At 38.9% G+C, this 21207-nt stretch overlaps 4 protein-coding genes across 4 annotated transcripts; all 4 read right to left on the bottom strand.

Annotated features, from left to right (window-relative positions):
• Positions 1-1705: 1705 nt before the first annotated feature.
• Positions 1706-4025, bottom strand: LOC146319574 (olfactory receptor 52P1-like). Its single transcript, XM_084730676.1, has 2 exons — positions 4006-4025; positions 1706-2123 (listed from the first exon to the last, which is right to left on the bottom strand). Exons 1-2 carry the CDS (start codon positions 4023-4025, stop codon positions 1706-1708), a joined length of 438 nt encoding a protein of 145 aa, XP_084586802.1.
• On the bottom strand, positions 3949-5121 carry LOC146319575 (olfactory receptor 52N5-like). Its single transcript, XM_084730155.1, has one exon. It carries the CDS (start codon positions 5101-5103, stop codon positions 4144-4146), a length of 960 nt encoding a protein of 319 aa, XP_084586281.1. The 5' UTR covers positions 5104-5121; the 3' UTR covers positions 3949-4143.
• A 3726-nt stretch (positions 5122-8847) lies between these two features.
• LOC146319576 (olfactory receptor 52N5-like) lies at positions 8848-9886 on the bottom strand. Its single transcript, XM_084730167.1, has one exon. The coding sequence runs from the start codon at positions 9796-9798 to the stop codon at positions 8848-8850; it is 951 nt and encodes a 316-aa protein (XP_084586293.1). The 5' UTR covers positions 9799-9886.
• Positions 9887-15176: 5290 nt separating this feature from the next.
• Positions 15177-16127, bottom strand: LOC146319577 (olfactory receptor 8G17-like). Its single transcript, XM_084730194.1, has one exon. It carries the CDS (start codon positions 16113-16115, stop codon positions 15177-15179), a length of 939 nt encoding a protein of 312 aa, XP_084586320.1. The 5' UTR covers positions 16116-16127.
• Positions 16128-21207: the final 5080 nt, after the last annotated feature.

Consider the following 21207-nt stretch of genomic DNA (forward strand, 5'->3'; position numbering starts at 1 on the left):
CCTCTAATCAAAAAATGTATGTAAATATCAACATTTTTGTCTTAAAATCAATCAATAAATTGTGCACCACAAAGAAAGGAACAGCTGGACAAACTAATGAACAGAAAACACTTAATGATTAGTCTCTTATTAATCCACTATTATTATTCTACATCTGTTTTGATAGTCAATTAATAGTTTGAGATATTTTTTTTTATATTTTTTTCATTTACTAGATCAAATAACTAATTGATTAATGGAGAAAATGGTTGACAGATTAATGGATAATAAATAATAATAATTACAGGAAAGACTTGAAAAATATTTTTAAATTTCTGACCCTTTTCAGAAACACACACACACACACACACACACCTATAAAAACCTCTTGAATATAAGATTCAAACAAAGACATTCCTCTACACCCTGTCAAACCACTTCTCTATCAATAAAGTTTTCAGACCAAGACATCTGGACTGTCTGTGGTTCGACCGGTCACTTCAGTGGTGGGTGATGTCACTGTCAGCCAAACCTTTCTTTTCTTTGGTTTATTTCCAGGGGTGCAGTTATGGAGGAGCCGTCGGCAGCAACCTAAAAACTAAACCAATCCTTCATTTAAATCTCCATACCACAGGAAGTGAGAGTGAACACAGCTTTTAAAAGGACGTTTTGAGGGACTGTGTAGCTCCTGCTTCAGAGTTGGTACTGTCCCAGAACAAATACGCCAGTGCAGCACCAGCAACCGCCATTTTGGAAGACCTGTGTCACAACATTAACATAAGATCTTGTAACAGTTCATACAAATGGACCGACAGGGAAGCCCAGGCTTTATTACTGTGACAGGGAAAATTTTAATAATCATATAGGTGTTTTTACATGCAGAGGTTAACCAGTTAGCACACCTAGCTGGCTGCTAACATGTAGAAAACCACAGTGAAGTTTGTGAGGAGGGCAGTCAGCCTCACTGAAGCTCTTTTTACACAGAAATCTCGCAATATTGCTGCAACAAGGACTCGCCTTTAAGTCGCCTTTGTGTTTTTACACTGACCAGCAGCGCCGGCATAAAGACGCCCCACTGTGTCGTCACAGCGAGCGGCTTCACCGAATCAAAAGAGGTGTGACATAAGAAAGCAGCACATCGTCACCAGCTGATTCTGCTGGTTTATAATCACACACACAGAGCTCATGGATTTATAACAGAAAGATTTTTATGTGTCTTTCACTTCCTCTGCTTCAGATCAGTTAAAAAGATCAACATCTTGTGTGATGATCTGTGGGAAGATTTCTCTCCTCCTGTCTGTGTGTGTGTGTGTGTGTGTGTGTGTGTGTGTGTGTGTGTGTGTGTGTGTGTGTGTGTGTGTGTGTGTTTGTGTGTGTCTGCTCAGTGTGTCAGCACTGAGTGACACATGTTCTATAAAGTGGATATACGTCGCAAGAGGAGAACAGCATCAAAACAGGAAACAGGAAAGGAGAACGTTGACCAAAGTTCCTCAGCTGTTACTGGAGTGTCAGAGGAGCAGAGACCGTCAGACATCAGGCAAGTTTCGTTTGGGCCTTTTGGAAAACAATAACCAAACAACTTTCTCATAAATTTAAAAAAAAAAAGAGGAAGAGTGAGATTTAATAAAAGCTTTGTTGGAGTTTTATGAACCCATGAATTGTACTTCAATACTTCCAAGAATCACAGTATTCCTCAGTTTTCTTTTCTTTTGATGCAGTTTTCTCGTCACACGTCAGTCATCTTTTTCCCTGTAAATATGCTGATCATTTTTTCTCTGACTGCTTTGATTTGCAGTCCGTAGATGACAGCATTCATGGCAGGAGGAATCACATGGAACAAGATGGACGCCACCTTCCTGTGGTTTGATAAGTGCGGGAAACGATGGAGGATGATGATGATGTTGCCTGACAGGAGCATTATGATGTGGGTGGCGCAGGTCTGCAGCGCCCGGCTGTTCACAGCCTTGTTCCCGCTGCTCAAACACACAATAGCGATCTTCAGGTAGGTGAGCATGACGCTGCCAAGCGAGCACACAAGCATGACCAGGGTGGCGCCGAGGCCGTAGATGTGGTTGATGAGGACGTTTTCACAGGACAGCTTGAACAGGGAGGCGTTGTCACAGAACGGGTTGAGTATAACCCGCCTGCAGCATGACAGCCGCACGCTGAGGCTGACCAGGATTGCAATCGTCTGATGCAATCCAAGTCTCCTGAAGTCCCAACATGCCAAGCTGGCTTGAAAGACGTCCTTTATGCCTCGTCTTCAGTCTAAATCTTCAGCACTGATCTTCAGCTTAGAGCCACGTTCACATGCACGCCGTCTTAACTGGGTGTGTGCGGTGTGACGGTGTGCGCACGCAAGTGAGCAGTATTTTATTGTGCTTTTTTTAAATTGTTTTTTCTGTTTAAAAACTGGTCACCATTCATTTCTGCAATGCTGTTTTCAATGTTTTGTGGACTGAAAACCTAAACCCGACCTTCAGTCAGCGTGAGGGTGAGCAGGTAATGATTGAATTTTAATTTTTGGGTGAACTATTCCTTTAAGTCAAATTGTTCTAAAAGCCTAAAAGAGGCAAAGTCAACAAATAGAAGTCTAACATATGACCCAATTCCCTCCATGTGTTAAAAAAGTAAAAAATAAATAAATAGGTCATAATACTTACATGAAAATTTACATAAACATTGATTTTTGCTTAATGGGAACTTTTTATTTTCTTTAAATACAAAACCCCTGTGGTCAAGGATTCAGATCTGTCAAACAAATGTGATTAAATACAGAATACAGAATCTATTAATACCACACCGTAAAAATACTCTGTGAGTATAATCAGGAAAATGTTGTTAAAGCATGAAAAGTAAAACATCCCCTGAGACTGTTATACTTTTATATATATCATGAGATTATTTATCCTACATTCAAATAAAAGCCGGATTTTACAGTTGTTCACTGTAAAAACAAAATTTCAAGGCAACTCACTGCTCTAGATTTTTCATTACAACTAAAAAGTTTCACCAACTGTTAATAATCTTATTAATAAACTTAGATAAACTTGAATATTTTTAGTTTTAACTACCAAAAAAAGTTCATTTTCCACTGTTCCAAAAATCACCAACTCTGGTTTGGTCAAAAGAAACGCCTAATTCACTGAGTTAGACGTGACAGTATCAGGTGCCTCAGAGAAACCAGAAACCAGAATATTTTCACATCTAACTGTGAATTAAGAGTTTATTTCAACTAAACCAGAGTTAGTGATTGTTGGCGCAGTGGAAAGACGAACCAAGAGAGTTTTGGTGAGCATTATTTTGTTTGTGTCCAGTTTGAATGAAGATGATGATGTTAGGTAGCTGTTTAATGTTGCTGAGGTAATTATCAAAAACACTCAATAACATACAAAACAAACGCCTCTTCAGCCATGCAGCTGCAGCGGTACATTAACAGTGACCGACTTTTCCAGTGAACACGACCAGACGGGGACCGAACATCACCTTCGACACAGTCGGAGGTTTGATGACGAGGTTTGTTTCAGTGTTTGACTCTGGCACCCTGCGGCTGAATCAACTAACTTAGCTATGTGGCTAACCAGGATAACAGCAGTTAGCAATTGGCTACTTTGGAAGCAAGTAAAGCTTTATTTCCATCGGGAAAGTCTTTGGTACTGTATTCCTTGTTAGTCTGGGTCCCGGTCCGGCTGTGTTCACTGGGAGTTTGCTGAGCCCGGTTCAGCTGCATGCTAACGGCAGCTACGTTAGCAGAAACTCTGAGAGAGAGTGAAGCTGAACAGCCAGAGGACATCAGAAGGAAATTCAGAAAAATATGATCCAGTTTCACCCAAATGAAGTCATTAAGTTGTGTTTTTGTACAGTGACATTAATCAGTGAGACCACAGTGTTCTCCCTGTAGTTAACGTTAGCCAGCTGCTAATCTCCCATAGCCAGATCTCTCTCCATTTTCATGTTTCATTTTATCTCAACCTTATGGATAACAAAAAAATCACAAGCGTGAGGGTAATGTTATTACTGCAGTACCACAGGAAGTAAAGAGACATGCAGGACCGTCCCTGTCAGAGTTTATTTCACCATAACGACCTGCTCACTGCACGTTATTCCTTACTTGACTGCATGACTGAACATTTCAGTATTTATCAACAGTAATCCCCATTACATTCAGTATTGAGCAGTTTCCCCTCTGTCACAGTTGCCCTTCTTCGTAAACATGATGAAAACTTTTTGTCTGACTGCTTTGATTTGTAGTCCGTAGATCACAGCGTTCAGCGCAGGAGGGACCACATGGTACAAGATGGACGCCAGCTTCCTGTGGTCTGACAGCTGAGGGAAACGATGGAGGATGATGATCATGCAGCCTGACACAATCATGATGATGTACATGGCCAGGTGGGTGGTGCAGGTCTGCAGCGCCCGACTGTTCAGCGCCTTGTTCTTACTGAGCACGCACACGGCGGCGATCTTCAGGTAGGTGAGCGTGACGCTGCCGATGGAGGAGCCCAGCAGGACCACGGTGAAGCCGAGGCCGTAGATGTTATTGATGAGGACGCTCTCGCAGGACAGCTTGAACAGGGAGGCGTTGTCGCAGAACGGGTTGAATATGATCCACCTGCAGCGCGACAGGCGCACGCTGAGGCCGATGAGGACCAGCACCAGCACTAACGACACCATCCACGCCGACACCGACAGCTTCACCACCATCCTGTTGGTCATGATAGTGGCGTATCGCAGCGGGTTGCAGATGGCCACGTATCGATCGAACGCCATGATCATGAGCACGGTGTGAGAGGCGCTGGCGTGAAAGTGAGCACAGAAGGCCTGAATGACGCAGTCGATGTAGTGGATGAACCGACCTGAGCTCGGAATCAAAATGTCACTCAGCAAGCGAGGGATGACGGTCGTCGCCCCGAAAACATCGTTAATGCTCATGTTGCAGAAGAGCAGGTACATGGGCTGGTGGAGGCTCCTCTCCATGGTGATCAGGACCACCAGGCCGATGTTGGACACCATGATGAAGATGTAGATGAGGAGGAGGAGGATGAAGGCGGGAACGGAGGACTGCGGGGTGACTTTCAACCCCTCCAGGAGCAGAATATTTGTACTCAGAGTCTGGTTCTCCATAATGCAGAGGGTTCATTTAAGGCTAGAGGGGATGGGAAAGAGAAAACTGACATGAATGGCATCAAAATAAACTATTTAAAAACTTTGTTTTAACTTTAAAAAGTTAGCGTTCGGGCTGCCTTAAAATTTGAAGTTGAAAAAAACTATGTTATGGTTCAAAATGTTTGTAACTGAAGTTTCTAATGAAATAAACGACATATTATTTCAGTTGTACTTGAGAAAACATGTTGATTTTTTTCATGTTTGAAAAGATCTTCCAGCTGTGTGGCAGTTGTACATGTGAAAATATAAAAAAGGATCTCAGGAGAGTTATAACTCACAAACATTGCATGATGGGAAGTCTATACTGCTAATGTGCTGGTGATGTGTCTTTAGAAACTTTATTTAATGAGCTGACTGAACAAGGGCTCTGTCCAACTGAGACTGTCCAAATCAGATTATTTGACTATCAGTCCTTTGTTTTTACAGCGCAGTGCGCCACACTGAAGTCATATACGAGCCTACATGAGTATGTTTTATCATGATTCATGGTCTAATGCCTTTTCAGATTTCCTCTCAGTCAAAGAAATTGAGCTTCTCTCCTGAGGCTGCAGCTGCTGTCCAGCATCACCTGCGCTGCTCGCTCTGCGCTGCATGTGCTGCTCGCTCTGCGCTGCTCGCTCTGCGCTGCATGCGCTGCTTGCTCTGCGCTGCATGCGCTGCTCGCTCTGCGCTGCTCGCTCTGCGCTCCACGCTCTGCGCTCCACGCTCTGCGCTGCTCGCTCTGCGCTGCTCGCTCTGCGCTCCTTTACGCCGTGAATTAAAGATTTATTTGGACCAAACCAGAGCTGATGATTGTTGGACGGTGGAAAGATGAACAAAGACATTTCTGTTGGGTTGTCTTTAGTTTCTGTAAAGTTTGAATGAAGCTGACGATGATGCAGAAGGATTCTGGTGAGTTTGTTGAGATCAATAAATCAGCTGTTTCTGCTTAAACCAAACGTCTCTTCCTCTTTAAAAAAAAATCTCTCTGACTGCAGTGATCCTTTCCATAATGTTGTCAGACACTAACAGGAACAATCTGAGTCTGTCAGAGACAAAAACGTCACTCTTCTCTGCTTCCATCACTGTTAGTTTTGTGGTTTGTGGTGATTTAGAGACTCAGTTTGTAAAGTTTACAGCCTGTCATGCTGTTGCATTGATCTGTGTACAATGATGCAGATGAAGTGCTCCTGCTAATATAAAACTATATTTATTAATTCCTGGTGTAAATCTTCTCCCTGTGCATTTTTGTAGCTTCTATCTGTTTTATCCTGTAACTGTGATGCTCACTGACTAACAAAGAAAAAGAGAAGATTAAATTTAGTAAAATAATTGACTTCTTTGACAGCAGCATCTTCAATGCAAAAAAACAGAAATATAGGTGGATGATATTTTCAATATGCAAAAATTGTGATCTGGAGATATACACTACAGTCCACAACAATATACAACATGCATGTTTAACTTGGTTAAATGACAAATTATTTCAAGAAATATATGAAGTAGAACACAATTAAACAATATTTTAAAAAGTGTCCATATTCAAAAACTAAAACCTTTTTGCATTAAAAACAATAGAATGATGCATAAAAATGTTCACCTGCTGCTGGAAAACAGCTCACACAATAATCAGGCAGCAGTTTCATTAAATATATGGTGTCTTTAAAACAGATATTTAATGTAGAAGATTATCAAATGTTTCCTTCTTTTTCATTTTTGTTGAAGATTTAATTTTAATTTAAACAAAGCACACCATGCTGTATACTGTGTATAGTAATATCAACATTAAAGGGATAGTTCAGCCAAACATGCAGGTCCAGTCATTATCTCCTCACCCTCATGCTGACTGAAGGTCAGGTTTAGATTTTTAGTTCACAAAACACTGCTGGAGTTTTGCAGGAAAACTGTGTTGCAGAATCTCCCAAACAATGGAAGTGAATGGTGACCAGTTTTTAAATGAAAAAACAAACAAACAACAGAATAAAAACATAAAATGCCTCCATACTGCTCGTCTGCTGTGATCCAAGTCTCCTAAAGTCCTGACATGCTGTTTACAGTTCAGACAGTGTGGCTGCAAGCTAAAGATCTACAGTGAAGATTCAGGATAAAAATTTGGTGGAAATAACATTTTTGTTGTCAACTTGGCATATCAGGGCTTTAAACCCGACTTTCAGATAACATGACAGTAGAGTAGATAATGCCTGAATATTCCATTTTTGGGTGAACTATCCCTTTAAAGGTGTTTATTTTAAGAGCACGTTTCTTTTTGTAAGTGATTGAAAAAAAACGTTAAAGTAAAACATCACAAAAATTCAGGATACACTCTCAGATGAAAGAAAGTTTTATGAAGACATAAAAATGAAGGCAGGTTGTTCAGAGACTCACAGCTCTGACTGCAAACACTTCATCTGAAAGTTTCAAGATCAAATGAATAAATATCAACATATGAAGCTTCCCAGGCTGATTACCTGCATTTAGACACTTACTTTTGTGTTACACATTTTGTGGAATAGAAGCAACATGATGTAAAATGTCCAGATTGAGCAGTGCATGTCTGTGTGAGGAAACCTGAGAGAGCCTTCAAGGTAATCTGTGAGACATCAGACTCAAATCTAAGATAAGATTAAAATCATATCAGGTCATCTCTGTCTTTAGAACACAGTATCTGTATAGTATAGCATATTTTTGCAGTATTTCTAAAATTCTAAAAACATGATTGGCATCATTCAGTAAAGAAATCGTTTGTAGACTGTGTAGAAGTGTGTGTCTCATGCTTACCTCTGTTGACATGAAGACTCCTCCACTCAGACCCGAGGTGGCCTGACGTGTTTTATAATGGATGAAACGCCTCTCCAGAGTCGGTCGTTGAACGCTGAGCTCTGGACAATTAATTACCAGGTGACTGCCGTCAGTCTTACATGAACAACACCATGTTTCCCTCTGCTGGTTTGGAAGCTCCTCAACTTATAAAATCAAGATTAAACAACTTTTGTCACTTTGTCAGGTCTTGTGCTGTACAGCCCGGCTGACTGGACACAGCTGACCCTTCACTAAGCCCCTCCTGCGAACAGAAACTGTCCAGTCGTAGCTTAGCGACTGTAACTAGGGCTCTGCAGACCTGTCAAGCTTTGCATTTCTCTCTGTGTTAAAGCAGTTTGCAGGCGACTCTGGGACCAGCATCACTCAAGAGCACACCTGAGTGGAATGGATTAAACTTTGTCTGTACCTCCTCTAACATAAACTGTAAATGTTAGCATGTCCAGCTAATGAACGCTAGCTGACAAGCTGCATTAATATTACACCCAGTCAAACTTATTTTAACACCGACTTATTCCCAGCGTTTACATTTGGATTCTCTTGGACTCTAAATATGGCCTATAAACTTAAACTGATTTGGATTTTTTTATTGCTTGTGTGTTAATACAGTGACTCTGGAGAAGAACCTCATTCAGAACTATTGTTTTAGTCATAAGGAGTCTTTATCAATTATATCAAAAAATAGTAGACTGGATATGAATCAGTATTTACAGCTTTTATGTGAAATAAAAGAAAGTAGAATTTTGTATAAAAAAAAAAAAAGCCCTGATCTTCTTTAAAGCTCAATTTATTTATTTATTTATTTATTTTAACATGGTCCATGCAGAGATTACTTCACTGACATCATCGTCTCACATGTAGTCATACTGTATAAACATCATGTCCAAAAGTATTTCTGTCAGCCTGTTATTGTCCTTCCATTAGAGCAACTTTATTGTTGTGGAACAGAGTTGTGATCCTCTGTCTGACCTCTTTAATCTGCAGCCCGTAGATCACAGCGTTCAGGGCGGGCAGGGCCACGTGTCCCAGGACAGACGCCACCTTCCTGTGGTCTGACAGCTGAGGGAAGCGGTGCAGGATGACGATGATGAAGCCGGACACCAGCAGGATGATGTACACGGCCAGGTGGGTGGTGCAGGTCTGCAGCGCCCGGCTGTTCAGCGCCTTGTTCTTACTGAGCACGCACACGGCGGCGATCTTCAGGTAGGTGAGCGTGACGCTGCCGATGGAGGAGCCCAGCAGGACCACGGTGAAGCCGAGGCCGTAGATGTTATTGATGAGGACGCTCTCGCAGGACAGCTTGAACAGGGAGGCGTTGTCGCAGAACGGGTTGAATATGATCCACCTGCAGCGCGACAGGCGGACACTGAGGCCGATGAGGACCAGCACCAGCAGGAAGGCTGTTCCCCACGCCGCCAACGACAGATTCACCACCATCCTGTTGGTCATGATGGTGGCGTATCTCAGCGGGTTGCAGATGGCCATGTATCGATCGAACGCCATGATCATGAGCACGGTGTGAGAGGCGCTGGCGTGGAGGTGAACGCAGAAGGCCTGAGCAGCACAGTCGATGTAGTGGATGAACCGCAAGGAGTTTGGTGCTAAAAGATCTCGGAGAACGTGAGGAATAATGATCGTGGCCCCAAACGCATCATTAATGCTCATGTTGCACAGGAGCAGGTACATGGGCTCATGGAGGCTCCGGCTCCTGAAGATCAGGACCACCAGGCCGATGTTGGACACCATGATGAAGATATAGATGAGGAGGAGGAGGATAAAGGCAGGGATGAAGGACTGCGAGGTGACTTTTAACCCCTCCAGGATCAGGAAATCCTGCCTGAAAGTCTGGTTCTCCATATCTATAAAGCCTTTTGCATGAATATTAACTGTTACACAGTCAGATATATATTGTTATATTTACAGAACAGCAACAAGATTTCTCTACCATTCTTCATAAATACCTCAGTGAAGTCGTCACAGTGGATCTAAATATTTCTACATCACATCACATGTTAAAATTAGACAGAATTTTATGGCACAGAAATGTTTTTATTCTGAATTTGTTGGAGAGCAGGGTTTCTGTAAGGTTCTTAAAAAGTCTAAAATCCAATAATCTGAATTCAAGGCCTTACAATGTCAAAACAATATTAAAACATCTTAAAACTGGTTGAATTGCAAAGTTAACATGACTTTTCTAAAGTTGGATTCAGCTTCAGTCTCATTTTAAATGTGTTTTTGAGTAAAAATATATTGACCACGCTGTAGCAAAACAACATTCAACCACTGATGCAAACTGTGCGTGCACTGAGCAGCCAGTATGGACATGAAGTAGGTATTAAACTGCATTCATAATGGTCTTAAAACAGTGTTTTAAAAAAAGTTTGAAACTTGCAGAACGCTGGAGAGGCATTAAAGGGATAGTTTGGGTTATTTGAAGTGTGGCTGTATGAAATATCTATCCATACTCAGTATATTACCTACAGAAGATGTCAGTCAGCACAATAGTTTCACCACTTTACCTCACTGTCAGACAGCCGCTCCTGACAGGAGTCTCTGCAAACCAATCAAACTCTTTCTCTTAGTTTGTTTGTGTGACTCCTGTGATTTCAAGGATTAGCTTGGATTCAGCAAACACACAAGTCAGATTAAAAAAATTAAAATGGCATATAAAGGTTTCAAAAAAGTGTCCCAGAAAGAGTGTTTCCAGCATTGATGTACCTCAAGGTGTGTATATGACTTCCTCTGGTCTCAGAGCATTGATTCAGATCAGAACAAACTCCCCACAAAGAAACCTTTAAAGATGAAAAATGTGGAATCATCATCAGTAAGAGCAACAGAGGAAGGTTCCCTCCTCCATGACAGACAGATTCATTGATGTTGAATTTTTTAAATGCCAGTTATCAGTGCTGTAAACAGCAACAACACAATTTCATTCATCTTCAGTGTGTGAGTGAATGCAGGAACAGACAGATAGAAAACAAGGCAAAAAACAAACCTATCAGAAACTGAATCGACCCTTTGAATAAGCTTGAAGATAAAATGTTCTGTGCACAGAAGAAACTCCTCCACTGAAGTGAGCTTCCCCCACAAACAAAGGACCCATTCTTCTCACAACATGCTGTCAATTCTTCTGCTGTTTTTGGAAAAAATAGTTAAGTTACATTTAGACTGAACACAACCTCTGATGGCCGAGACAAACACTGAGGCAGTGACACAAACCGGCCTCCACCCAGACCACAAGTGACACAGCAGACACTTTTATTTGGTGCATCAGTAAACGTCAGCTGCAGCATCACATGGCGACAGGTCAGCTGTTGCCTGGCAACCAAAAGCCAGTATCCAGCATCATCATCATCTCTTGATTAAACATATTGGCACAAAGAGTGAGCAGCAAATATTATTCATGAATAAACCAAGAAATATTTTGGTTTTTATGTTTTTGATTCACTGATAATAGTGCTGAAATTAATAAAATTCTTTTGATTTTTTTGTTTTGACCTTTTTTGTTTGAGACTCATTGAAACAAAACACATTGTTCTTTTCTTAAAGGGGAACACTTGTAAAAGACCGCAGAGATAATTTGGAAGAGAATACGCTCCTATGGTAAATGTTTGTGTAAAATTACCATAGACTTAAACATTAATTTAGTATTTGAAGGACCACAAACGAAGTTGCTGCTTATGCTACGTTATTCTCAATTTGTGACAATAACAGTTTGCTCATTTCCCTGACACCACTGCTCTGATGCCAACTCCTTTATTTGCAGGTAGGGGAGCTCAGAGTTAATGTTTCAAACTTTTGGAACTAAAAAGAGGATTAATCTTCACTCCTGCCTCTCAACCCTCTGCAGCAGTGATCCACGAAGAAATCGCAGACCCGCAGATCGGCCAGACGAGGGCCCAGCTTTTGTTTTTCTAAACTTTTGGGATTAAAAACTGGATTTATCGTCATGTTTGCCTGTAATTCTGTGTGCAGCAGCAACTACAGAGGACCTGACTGCACTCAGCAGACTGTCTGTCCATGTTGACTGCTGACCGCAGGAGAAATGTATTTGAAAGTGACAGAGTGAGAGTAAAAAGAGGAGGGATGTAAAGGAAACAACTGACTTCTCTGTTAAGTCACTACTGACACACAGATGCACACATGGGGCACCGAGTCACCCCACGTCACGCTGATTTGCATTTCCATTGCCACTTTTATTACACGTTTTCTACCCCTCAAACAAGCAAGCGTTGTGATACTCAGCTGATGTGTGAGCAGGAGAAATGTACTTTCTGTCCTCTGTCGCTGTTTGTACTCTCAGGGATCTGCTTTATGACACACAGCTGATGTCTCACAGTCCGTCAGCTGGTAGGAGGGGCTCAGGACGAAGAAAATAAAACAGATAAATCAGATGATTTCAGATTTGTACTTTCTCTACCTACTGCAGCCTAAAGTTGCTCTTTGTCTCCTTGTTCATCATGACAAGGCACTGGTTTTAAAAATGTTGATTTGTAGCTAAATGTGGTGCAGTTCTGAATTTTTTTCAACTTGTATTTTGTATTGTCAATTTATTAGAGAAGAAATTTCTTTTTTACACTCCTGAAGAGGCGGGGAGAAAAAAGTAAATTTGTTCATTTAATTTTGAAGTGTCTCTACATGGTCCATCCTTTTCATGTAGATGGTCCATCTTCATTGCAAAAGTTCACTTTATTAGTTATCAAAGATTTCATTTGACAGTTTTCTGTAACTGAAAAAAAAAAACATTTTCATTTTGCCTTCTTTTAGAAAATTTCTCAGGTTCCATAAGTGAGCAAAATCACAAATGAGCTTAAATGTATGAAAATGGAAAAATACTGACAGACATATAAATTAGTCTTTATACTATACTATAAAGACTCCATTATTTTGAACCCGTCAATGGATATTGTGTTTTACTGGTAATAAATGTGATTTTTTTTTTTACAGAACCAAAGTTTTGTGATTTGAATTAATTTAACTACACTGTGTGCAAATGGTTGATCTGATCAGGTTTAGGAAGTTTACTTAAGAATTACAAGAATTTTAACAAGAAAAAGGAATTAAGTAAAAAAAAAAAAAAAAAAAAACACTTGCCACACTTAGAACTAGAAGATGTAGTTTAGTTGGTTTTACTAAATACACTTGAGTAACAGTCCTAACAGTTGGGTTATATTTCTATAAGTGAGTGAAGTCAGCGTCATGAAATATCTTTATGTTGGTTTTCATAAACACTTTAAATGAAGGCAAACGAAACATGATTATGTTGAATTTGTTTGTTAGTTGGACACTGATCCATTAATAAAGTAAAAGTTGAGCAGATTAAGTTGAATTACTCCCAGTTAAACCTGTAGTTATTGCCATATTAATAATATTACTAAATCATTTCTAACACAACTGAGTTGTATTAGAAACTGTAGAAAGAAAAACCAACAAATAATTTTTGGAGCGTGGGAACAATTTAAATAACAGACACATGAATCCAACTGTCCAACTGTGCTGAAAAAATACATAAATAAATAATAAAGGGAAACTAGTTTCATTTCCTTAAAATAAACTTTAAAGCATGATTGTTAATTTTAATGAATTTTATTTGTATTATATTCTGCATCTAAATTAACTAACAGGGCTGAATATTATGATTTAAAAAAACATATTGTCATTGTTATATAATGATTTTTGCATGTTTTCTTACATGATTATATTGAAAAATATTGTAACTGCAATATTATTTGTGACAGAGTGAATCATAATTTTTACATTGTTATTCTTGTTTTCACTGAAAAACATATTAAAATGACTGTGATGTTGATTTTTATATGTAAATCTGTAGAATGCAATTTGTAGGTGATTTAATTTAAAATGGTATTTAATAGAAATCCACACAATGATTCAGTTACTCAACAACTCAACTGCAATCAGTGTTCAATAACTATAATACTCCACACAGAGCAGGATTATGTATTTATAATTCCAGGACACAGTTTGTCTGTTTCATGTTTTGTCCATATTTGACATTAATGGATTTCAAATGTGTGAGTTTGTTTAGAGAACTGACTGCTAATTTGCTTGATTTTTTTCATTTGAATTCAGAGAGTCTTTCCTATAAAACCAGACAGTCTCTCATGTTAAACACGTCTCAGTTTTCTGTAAAATATAAAGGATCTATATTTTGGAATGATGAAAATCAGCTCCAGTCAGTGTTTGAAAAACATCTGAAAACACTTTTTTTTCTGCAACTGGCATTTATCATTTTTCTTCTATTACTTATTTATTTGTTTCATTTTTTTTCTTCTTCTGTGTGAGATCTCTTCTGTGAAAAAGTTTCTGAATCTAAATATTTACACTCAAACTCAGTTTATAACTGGGGGAGAACCTTGTAGGCTTTTACTCTCCTTCATATATTCTTATTATTTATACTATTTTGTTTGTTTTTTAAATATGTGCTAAATAAAAATAAAAAAAGATTTTTAAAAAATCAAATCAGTAATATAAACTTAGTCTGATGCACATTGGTGTCCAAAATTATTGACATTGGTTATTTCTGTTTTGTATATAAACATATTTGCTGCTACAGATTAGAAAACAAGGAACTCATCTTTTTTTTTTACACACGTGTAAATATTTTTTATATTATTGTTATAATATTCTGTTAAATATATTTAATAGAACATAGATGGTTTTTATAAACTGATTTTTTATTTTCTTAGTTTCTCTAAAAGTCTCTAAGTTTTTTTTAATTATTCTTGAATGGAAGAAGCTGCAACATGAGCAATTTCCTCCCAAGGATCAATAAAGTTTTTCTATTTCAGATTTTTCTCTGCCTGTGATTTGATAAGTGTTCATTGCTCAGCCCTCCTGAATAATTGGGTGCTTCATCAATAATCCTTTCACATTTAATGCATTTATTTGTATCAGACACCACAGGTGATAAAAAAAAAACAGCTGACGTTCAAACATTTAGTGCAAAACCATACAAATAGTACTTTTTTCCTAGATCTGTTTAAAAAAAAAGGATTGAATGCAGGTATCATGTGACTAGAGGAGTTAAACCTTTAGGTTGTACCTTGAAGGTGTTCAGTACTGATTCCCAGCCCTAAAAGGTGTGAACCTGCATCTTTTTTGCCTTGATCTGATTCATGCACGTGTTTTTGAGTTGTAAAAATGACTGAAATAAACTAAAATAAAATAAATTATTCTTTAAAAAACAAACAAACTAATCTGTATTTATGTTAAAATTATGGCCAAACCTTTCTCAACTGGAACAGTTTTGATATGAATTTTCGTATCTCTTTGGACTGAACTCCATAAATGATGGGGTTGAGGCTGCCGGGGATGATGTGAAACAGAATGGCAGAAAGTTTCCTGTAATCTGAGTACTGAGGGAAACGATGCAGGAGGATGACGAGCGTTCCACATAAGAACATAATGAGATACACAAAGAGGTGAGTGCTGCAGGTCTTCAGGGCTTTACTGTTCAAAGACTTGTTCCTACTGGTCAGACAGACCACTGCGATCTTAGTGTAGGTGAGAACCATGCTGCCTATAGAACCTGTGAAGAGAACCACAGTGAAAGTGAGGCCGTAGACATTATTAATGAACACACTCTCACAGGAGAGTTTAAACAAGGAGGCGTTGTCACAGAAGGGGTTTGTGATCATCGTCCTGCAGCGGTTCAGCCGTAAGGTCAGACCGAGCAGAATCCCGACCAGAACAAAGGCCACTCCCCAGGCAGAAACTGTCAGCTTCATCACCATCCTGTTGGTCATTATGGCGGCGTAACGCAGGGGGTTACAGATGGCCACGTATCTGTCAAAGGCCATAATCATGAGCACAGTGTGGGACGTGGTGCCAAACATGTGTGTGCTGAAAGCTTGAACCACACACTCATAATAACTGATGAGTCGTTCAGAGGGAGGACGCAGAATGTCTATCAGCAAACGAGGCACCATGATCGAGTTTCCGATAATGTCGTTGACCGGCAGGTTGCAGAAAAGGAGATACATCGGCTGGTGGAGGCTCGCATCAACGTAAACCAGCACCACGATGCCCACATTAGCTACTATAATGATGATGTAAGAGAAGAAGAAGAAGAAAAAAACAGGGTACATGGAAACTTCTGTGACCTTTAACCCCTCCAGCTGGAGGGTAAAACTGTTGAATGTGAAGTTCTCCATCAACCTGAAACAAAAAAAAACAAAAGCTCAATTGTCACATTCCAATACAGATAAAAGAGCTCATATACCAGCTGTATGTTCTGTCATGAAGGTTTCTGCAAATACAAGAGACAGAGCTTCAACTACAAAAGATGTTTCATGGGTATAACAATGCATAAAAATAAATGCAAAGCAATAAGAGAAGATGTAAAGAAAGATTTCAAAACTCATAAAAGACTGAGGACAGTCTAACTTGGACATATTTGAATTAGTTATGTGTTCAAATTATTAGAGCATTTAAATATTACCTTTTTATTCTATAATCTTGCTTTATTATCTGTCTGCAGTCATTAAATCCCCAACAGCCTACCTGCTGTCAGAAGACCTCCTCAGCCTCCATTTCAGTCTTTATAAAGAGGCTTAGTTGTGGGTGATGTCATCTCAAGCCGTCGATCTGGCAGCCATAGAGACGAGATCAGCCTCAGACATCCTGCGAGGGATGACTTCACTTCCTAAGACGACCAAGTAAATATTCACCTGCGAGTCAAAAAATATCAAAGCGGGGCTCGTAGAGGAGAGGTCTGCACGCTGTTAGGCACCAAATAACTAGTTTAATTCTCCTTTAGGGCATTATTTCACTCAACACCATCTTCTTTATGAAGTTAGGGAGAAAAAGATGTTTTTCATGTAGAACCAGTAATCAACTCAAATCAGTGTCAGCTGATCAACAGGCAGCAGGGAAACAGTGCAGATCTCCACCAAGCAACCCGACAACAATATAACAGTTTGATTTGTGACTGTAATTTAATTACACATTTTGCAGTGATGGCTGGTCAATAGAGGGCGCTAGAACGCCGCCTCACCTCTCCTCACATCCTAAAGCTTAAGTGAAGAAGACTTAACTACTGTGTAGAAATATGTACTGAATATTTATTTAAATGAGTAAGGAAAATATTGTTTAGTTCTTGAGTAAAATGTCGAATGTGCAATAAAATTTCTTGTTAAAAATGTTTTATGATGCCTAAAGTTACAGTCAGGTCACATGTTTCCGGCCTTGGGTGCAATTTTTTTGGCCCATTGACTCTCGCTATCAGTTGTTCGCATGTTCAAGCGAATGGCTCGATCTACATCTGACAATTAATATAGCAGAGTGAGATGTGTTGATAGTTGGAGTCTCGAGCATCAGCTGCTAGAATGGAGACAAAATCCATAAAGTCGCTATCAACAAGGTGTTTTGAATGTAGAACATTCGAAGAGAAGCTGAGAGTTAAAGAGCCTGGAGCTGATCGGGCCGACGTCATAAACAACAGTTTGAAACGCAAGGAAAGACACGAACTGACAAACTGACACAGAAACAGAGAAACACAAAGAATAAATAGACTTTGGACTGAGGTGGAAGTAATGCTAATTTAAAAAGGGCGGGAAAAGGACAAAGGCAAGAAGTAAAGTCAAGTGAAAACTCAACCGTGACAGTAAGTTCTGTATGTGGTGACGGATGAAGGATCCCTCATGAACGTGAAGACTTTATCACTGTACAGAGCCTGAAGGTGAGGACATCAAGGTTAAATACTGTTTTTATCTTGACATCTTTAAGTGATGTAGGATTTTAGCTGCTGGAGATCAAATCATTACTGTGTGTCAATGAGCCGTCTTACATAACAGAAACAGTAAATTAACTTATTAAAGGTAAAAAACAGATGAATCAATGTTGTGAAATGATTGATGATGTATTGTGGTCTGAGCCACGCTGAGTAAAGTATTTTTTCATTAATGTGACCTCACTGTTTGTTTTGTTGTTGCAGCGACAGTGTGTTAATTACGACCATGAGGCGAAGGGACTCTGCAGGGATGCCTCAACTATTCCTGACGTCCCACTTCAACTCCGGCTGACGTGAATCAACAAGCTTCAGTCTCTGTTCAAACTCAACAAACAACATCAAGTCTCCAGTTGGATCAGAGACTTTTGGTTCCCTCAGAGGTTCTCGAACAGATCAAACTTTTATGTTGTTTCAGCTTCATGTAAACCACAGCTGAATGATCTTTAATGACACAATTGTTTAAATTATATTTGTCTGAGGTGTTGTTGGCTTTTATCTTTATGATTGAATGGACTGAACCATCTGGATTGACCCCTGACCCCAGACCCCTGACCCCCGTCCCCCGCTGACCACCCGTCACTTCCTGCACACAGCAAACTGTTCCCAACATAAACTGTGTGTCAGTTAGTTTGTGGTCATTTTATTTAACACGACTTTGATTAGAGATATTCATTTAAAACTGAAAAGCTGAATCTAATTATTGTTTTGACGGTGATTCTGAAAGATGGATTATATAATAAGGCAGGACTTAAACAGTTTATATGATACTCTAATAATTCTACAATTAATCAAATTACTAAAACACATGCGGCTCCTCTTCAGTGGCTCCCAGTGGCTTTCACAAAAAATTAGATGGAAATGAATAACAGTTATTATTTTTTTAACATTTTAATTTTCTTTTATTGTTATTGTGGGTCTACAAAAACTGTGAGAGACGACTTAAAATTTCAGTGTGCTGCAATAGATTTTTGAGTTTTGAAATTCTTAAGTTTTGCGAAAGTTTTGTTGAGATTATTTATTTTCCTTCTGCAACTTAAATCTTTGAGCTTTAGAAATTTCCCAAATAAAAGTGAAGTGAAAGTGAAAGATGTTTTGTTATTTTATTTTTTTAATTAAAACCATTTAATTTTCAGGCAACAAAATAATGACTTTTCACATTTGCAGCTCACTGTAACCAATTTTTGAAATACATTTTGTTGAGTTTCTAAAACTGAAAGATTCAAATTTATCTAAAGAACAAAAGTAAATCATCTCAACTAAAGATTAAAGGTTGTCGAAACTTTTACAAGTTTATTTCAAATGTCAGAAAGTTTGAGTTGGGCTCAAAATTCAAAAACGTTTTGCAGTATGTTTTAGTAGTCTCAACTAATTTTTTACAGTGTAAAGTGATTCTATAACTGTAAAAATATGTGGTCTATAAACCAAATTCTTTAATATGTTGTCAGCTAAAATGTGTATCATGTCCTACGTCTATGACTTCCTCTGAATTTTGTTGTCATTAGTCTCCATAAACGAGCTCTGGATGCCAAATACATTTTTAAAAAGTTTTCAAACAAAAAGTTATAATAAATCAGATCATAAGTTTGAACTTTGACCTCTGATGTGTGAAAGATGAATCCCCTGCATGATCCAGCTGATGATTATGCTGCTTATTTTATGTTAATTGTTGAGTTCAGTGGTGAAAAATTTCTTCTAAAAGTTGAAGCAGAGAATTGTTGATTTATTTGAGCTGTTGTAAAGTCAGATTACAGAGCAGTGCGTATTGTCTGTGTTATTACTGGGCTGTATGAGCTCCCAGGTGTCTCAATGACCAGCAGGTTAATAGAATTAAAAGCCGCAGTGAGGCGTTCAGGGGCCATTTGACAGAGAGCCGCTCTCTATCTCTGGAGATGGCAGCCATTCAGAAATGTTCTGTCGTGACCCGACAGGTGTCAGGAGCTTTTATTTGGATTACCAAATAAATAAAAGATTATGTAAGAAATTGTGCAATATTAAGATTTATATCTGCACTGTACTGGTTTCCTGATGAGAGGAAATAAAAACAGCGAGATGGCCTGTTAACATTAGAGCTGCAACAATTATTCAATTATTAATCAAGTATTACATCGTCCAATATTTTTTTCCTCCTCTCTGACAGTAAACTGAATATATTTGAGTTGTGGACAAAACAAGACATTTGAGGACGTCACCTTGGACTCTGATCAACATTTTCTGACATGTTATGGACCAAACAACTAAGATATTCATTGATCACTAGTTGAAAAATAGGTGGAAACAGGTGGAGTGCACAGACATACGTTAGCTACAGACCAACTTGTTAGCTCCAAAGAAATCCAGTTAAAGCTCTCTAATCTGTCAGTGCTACTCAGGTCAGTTTACTTGATGTTAAATGTGAATTGCTACATAACAAACTACATTAAATGTTCATAATTACTGCTATTAATGTCAATGTACATCCCTGCAAAACAAAACAAAAAAACAAAGACCAGCTGGATAAACAATAAACCTACAGTGAACATAAAACACTATATTGAGCTTAACAATTTCACCATTATGTACTGAGGTAATCTAAAAGACAGGGATAGTTATCCAGTTACATTACTTTAACAGTGTGATAGATTACATTACTGATTACAATCAGTAATTGTATCAGAGTACGACCACACATGAGTCCCTGTAGATCCCAGGAGCTTTCATTACCTCCTCCTGTAACCAGTGTTCTCCTCTGATCTCTGAAGAACATCTATTACTGGTCCTCTCCCAGTGCTCCCAGTGGACTAATTACCATCAGAAACTGTTGATAAGCGTTTTGTTGTGATGTCGCTCACAGCGGACCTCATTAATGATCAGAAACATTAACTCATTACTGGCTGCCGCGGCAACAGGAACACACAGTGATGAAACTGGTGGACCATCAGGGGGCAGTGTGGTCCCCTGAGCTCCCAGCATGCAACAGTTCAAACAAACTTTGGGTTGGTAACCACAAACAAACAGTTCTGAGCTCCTTCAGGGTCTCAACTGAACAAACACAAAGAACTTACACAAGTTTCATGAAAGTAATGTTTTGACATTTTGTATTTCCTCCTGAAAATCTCAAAATCACGTTTACAGAGCTCTGAGAAATTCAACTAATTATATTTGCATGTTGAAACATTGAAAGATGAACAGCAGACCTGTAGCTGCCACTGAGGACAGGGATTTATTTTTTCAGGGACTGTAAGTGCTGTTACCTAAATTATGTGTTCATGATAGATTGATAAATATTTCATAAGAGACATCATAAGTTAATGTAGTAAATTTATTTGATGTAAGGATAAAAGTTGTTTCAGTTTTACATAAATTTTAGCTTTTGTCTTGCTTCTGTTTGCCTTCATTGGGCCTCATAAGAACAAGATAAGACAAACTTTATTGATCCCACACCATCTTACAGCAGCTCAAATACTACAGACAGAACAGTGAGTGACAAGAGAATACTTATAGAATAAGATAAAATAGAAAAAAAAATATATTAAAGA

Source organism: Lutjanus erythropterus, chromosome 11 (assembly GCF_056507025.1).
Source record: "Lutjanus erythropterus isolate fLutEry1 chromosome 11, fLutEry1.hap2, whole genome shotgun sequence".
Classification (NCBI taxonomy): Eukaryota; Metazoa; Chordata; class Actinopteri; order Lutjaniformes; family Lutjanidae; genus Lutjanus; species Lutjanus erythropterus.

Bases quoted from the DNA above. Each gene is read 5' to 3' on its own strand.
- LOC146319574 (XM_084730676.1), bottom strand. From the start codon at position 4,025: ATGTCTCTTTACTTCCTGTG. The intron at 2,124-4,005 runs GTACTGCAGTAA...GTCATGCTGCAG, and splicing joins ATGTCTCTTTACTTCCTGTG to GCGGGTTATACTCAACCCGT.
- LOC146319575 (XM_084730155.1), bottom strand. From the start codon at position 5,103: ATGGAGAACCAGACTCTGAGTACAAATATTCTGCTCCTGGAGGGGTTG.
- LOC146319576 (XM_084730167.1), bottom strand. From the start codon at position 9,798: ATGGAGAACCAGACTTTCAGGCAGGATTTCCTGATCCTGGAGGGGTTA.
- LOC146319577 (XM_084730194.1), bottom strand. From the start codon at position 16,115: ATGGAGAACTTCACATTCAACAGTTTTACCCTCCAGCTGGAGGGGTTA.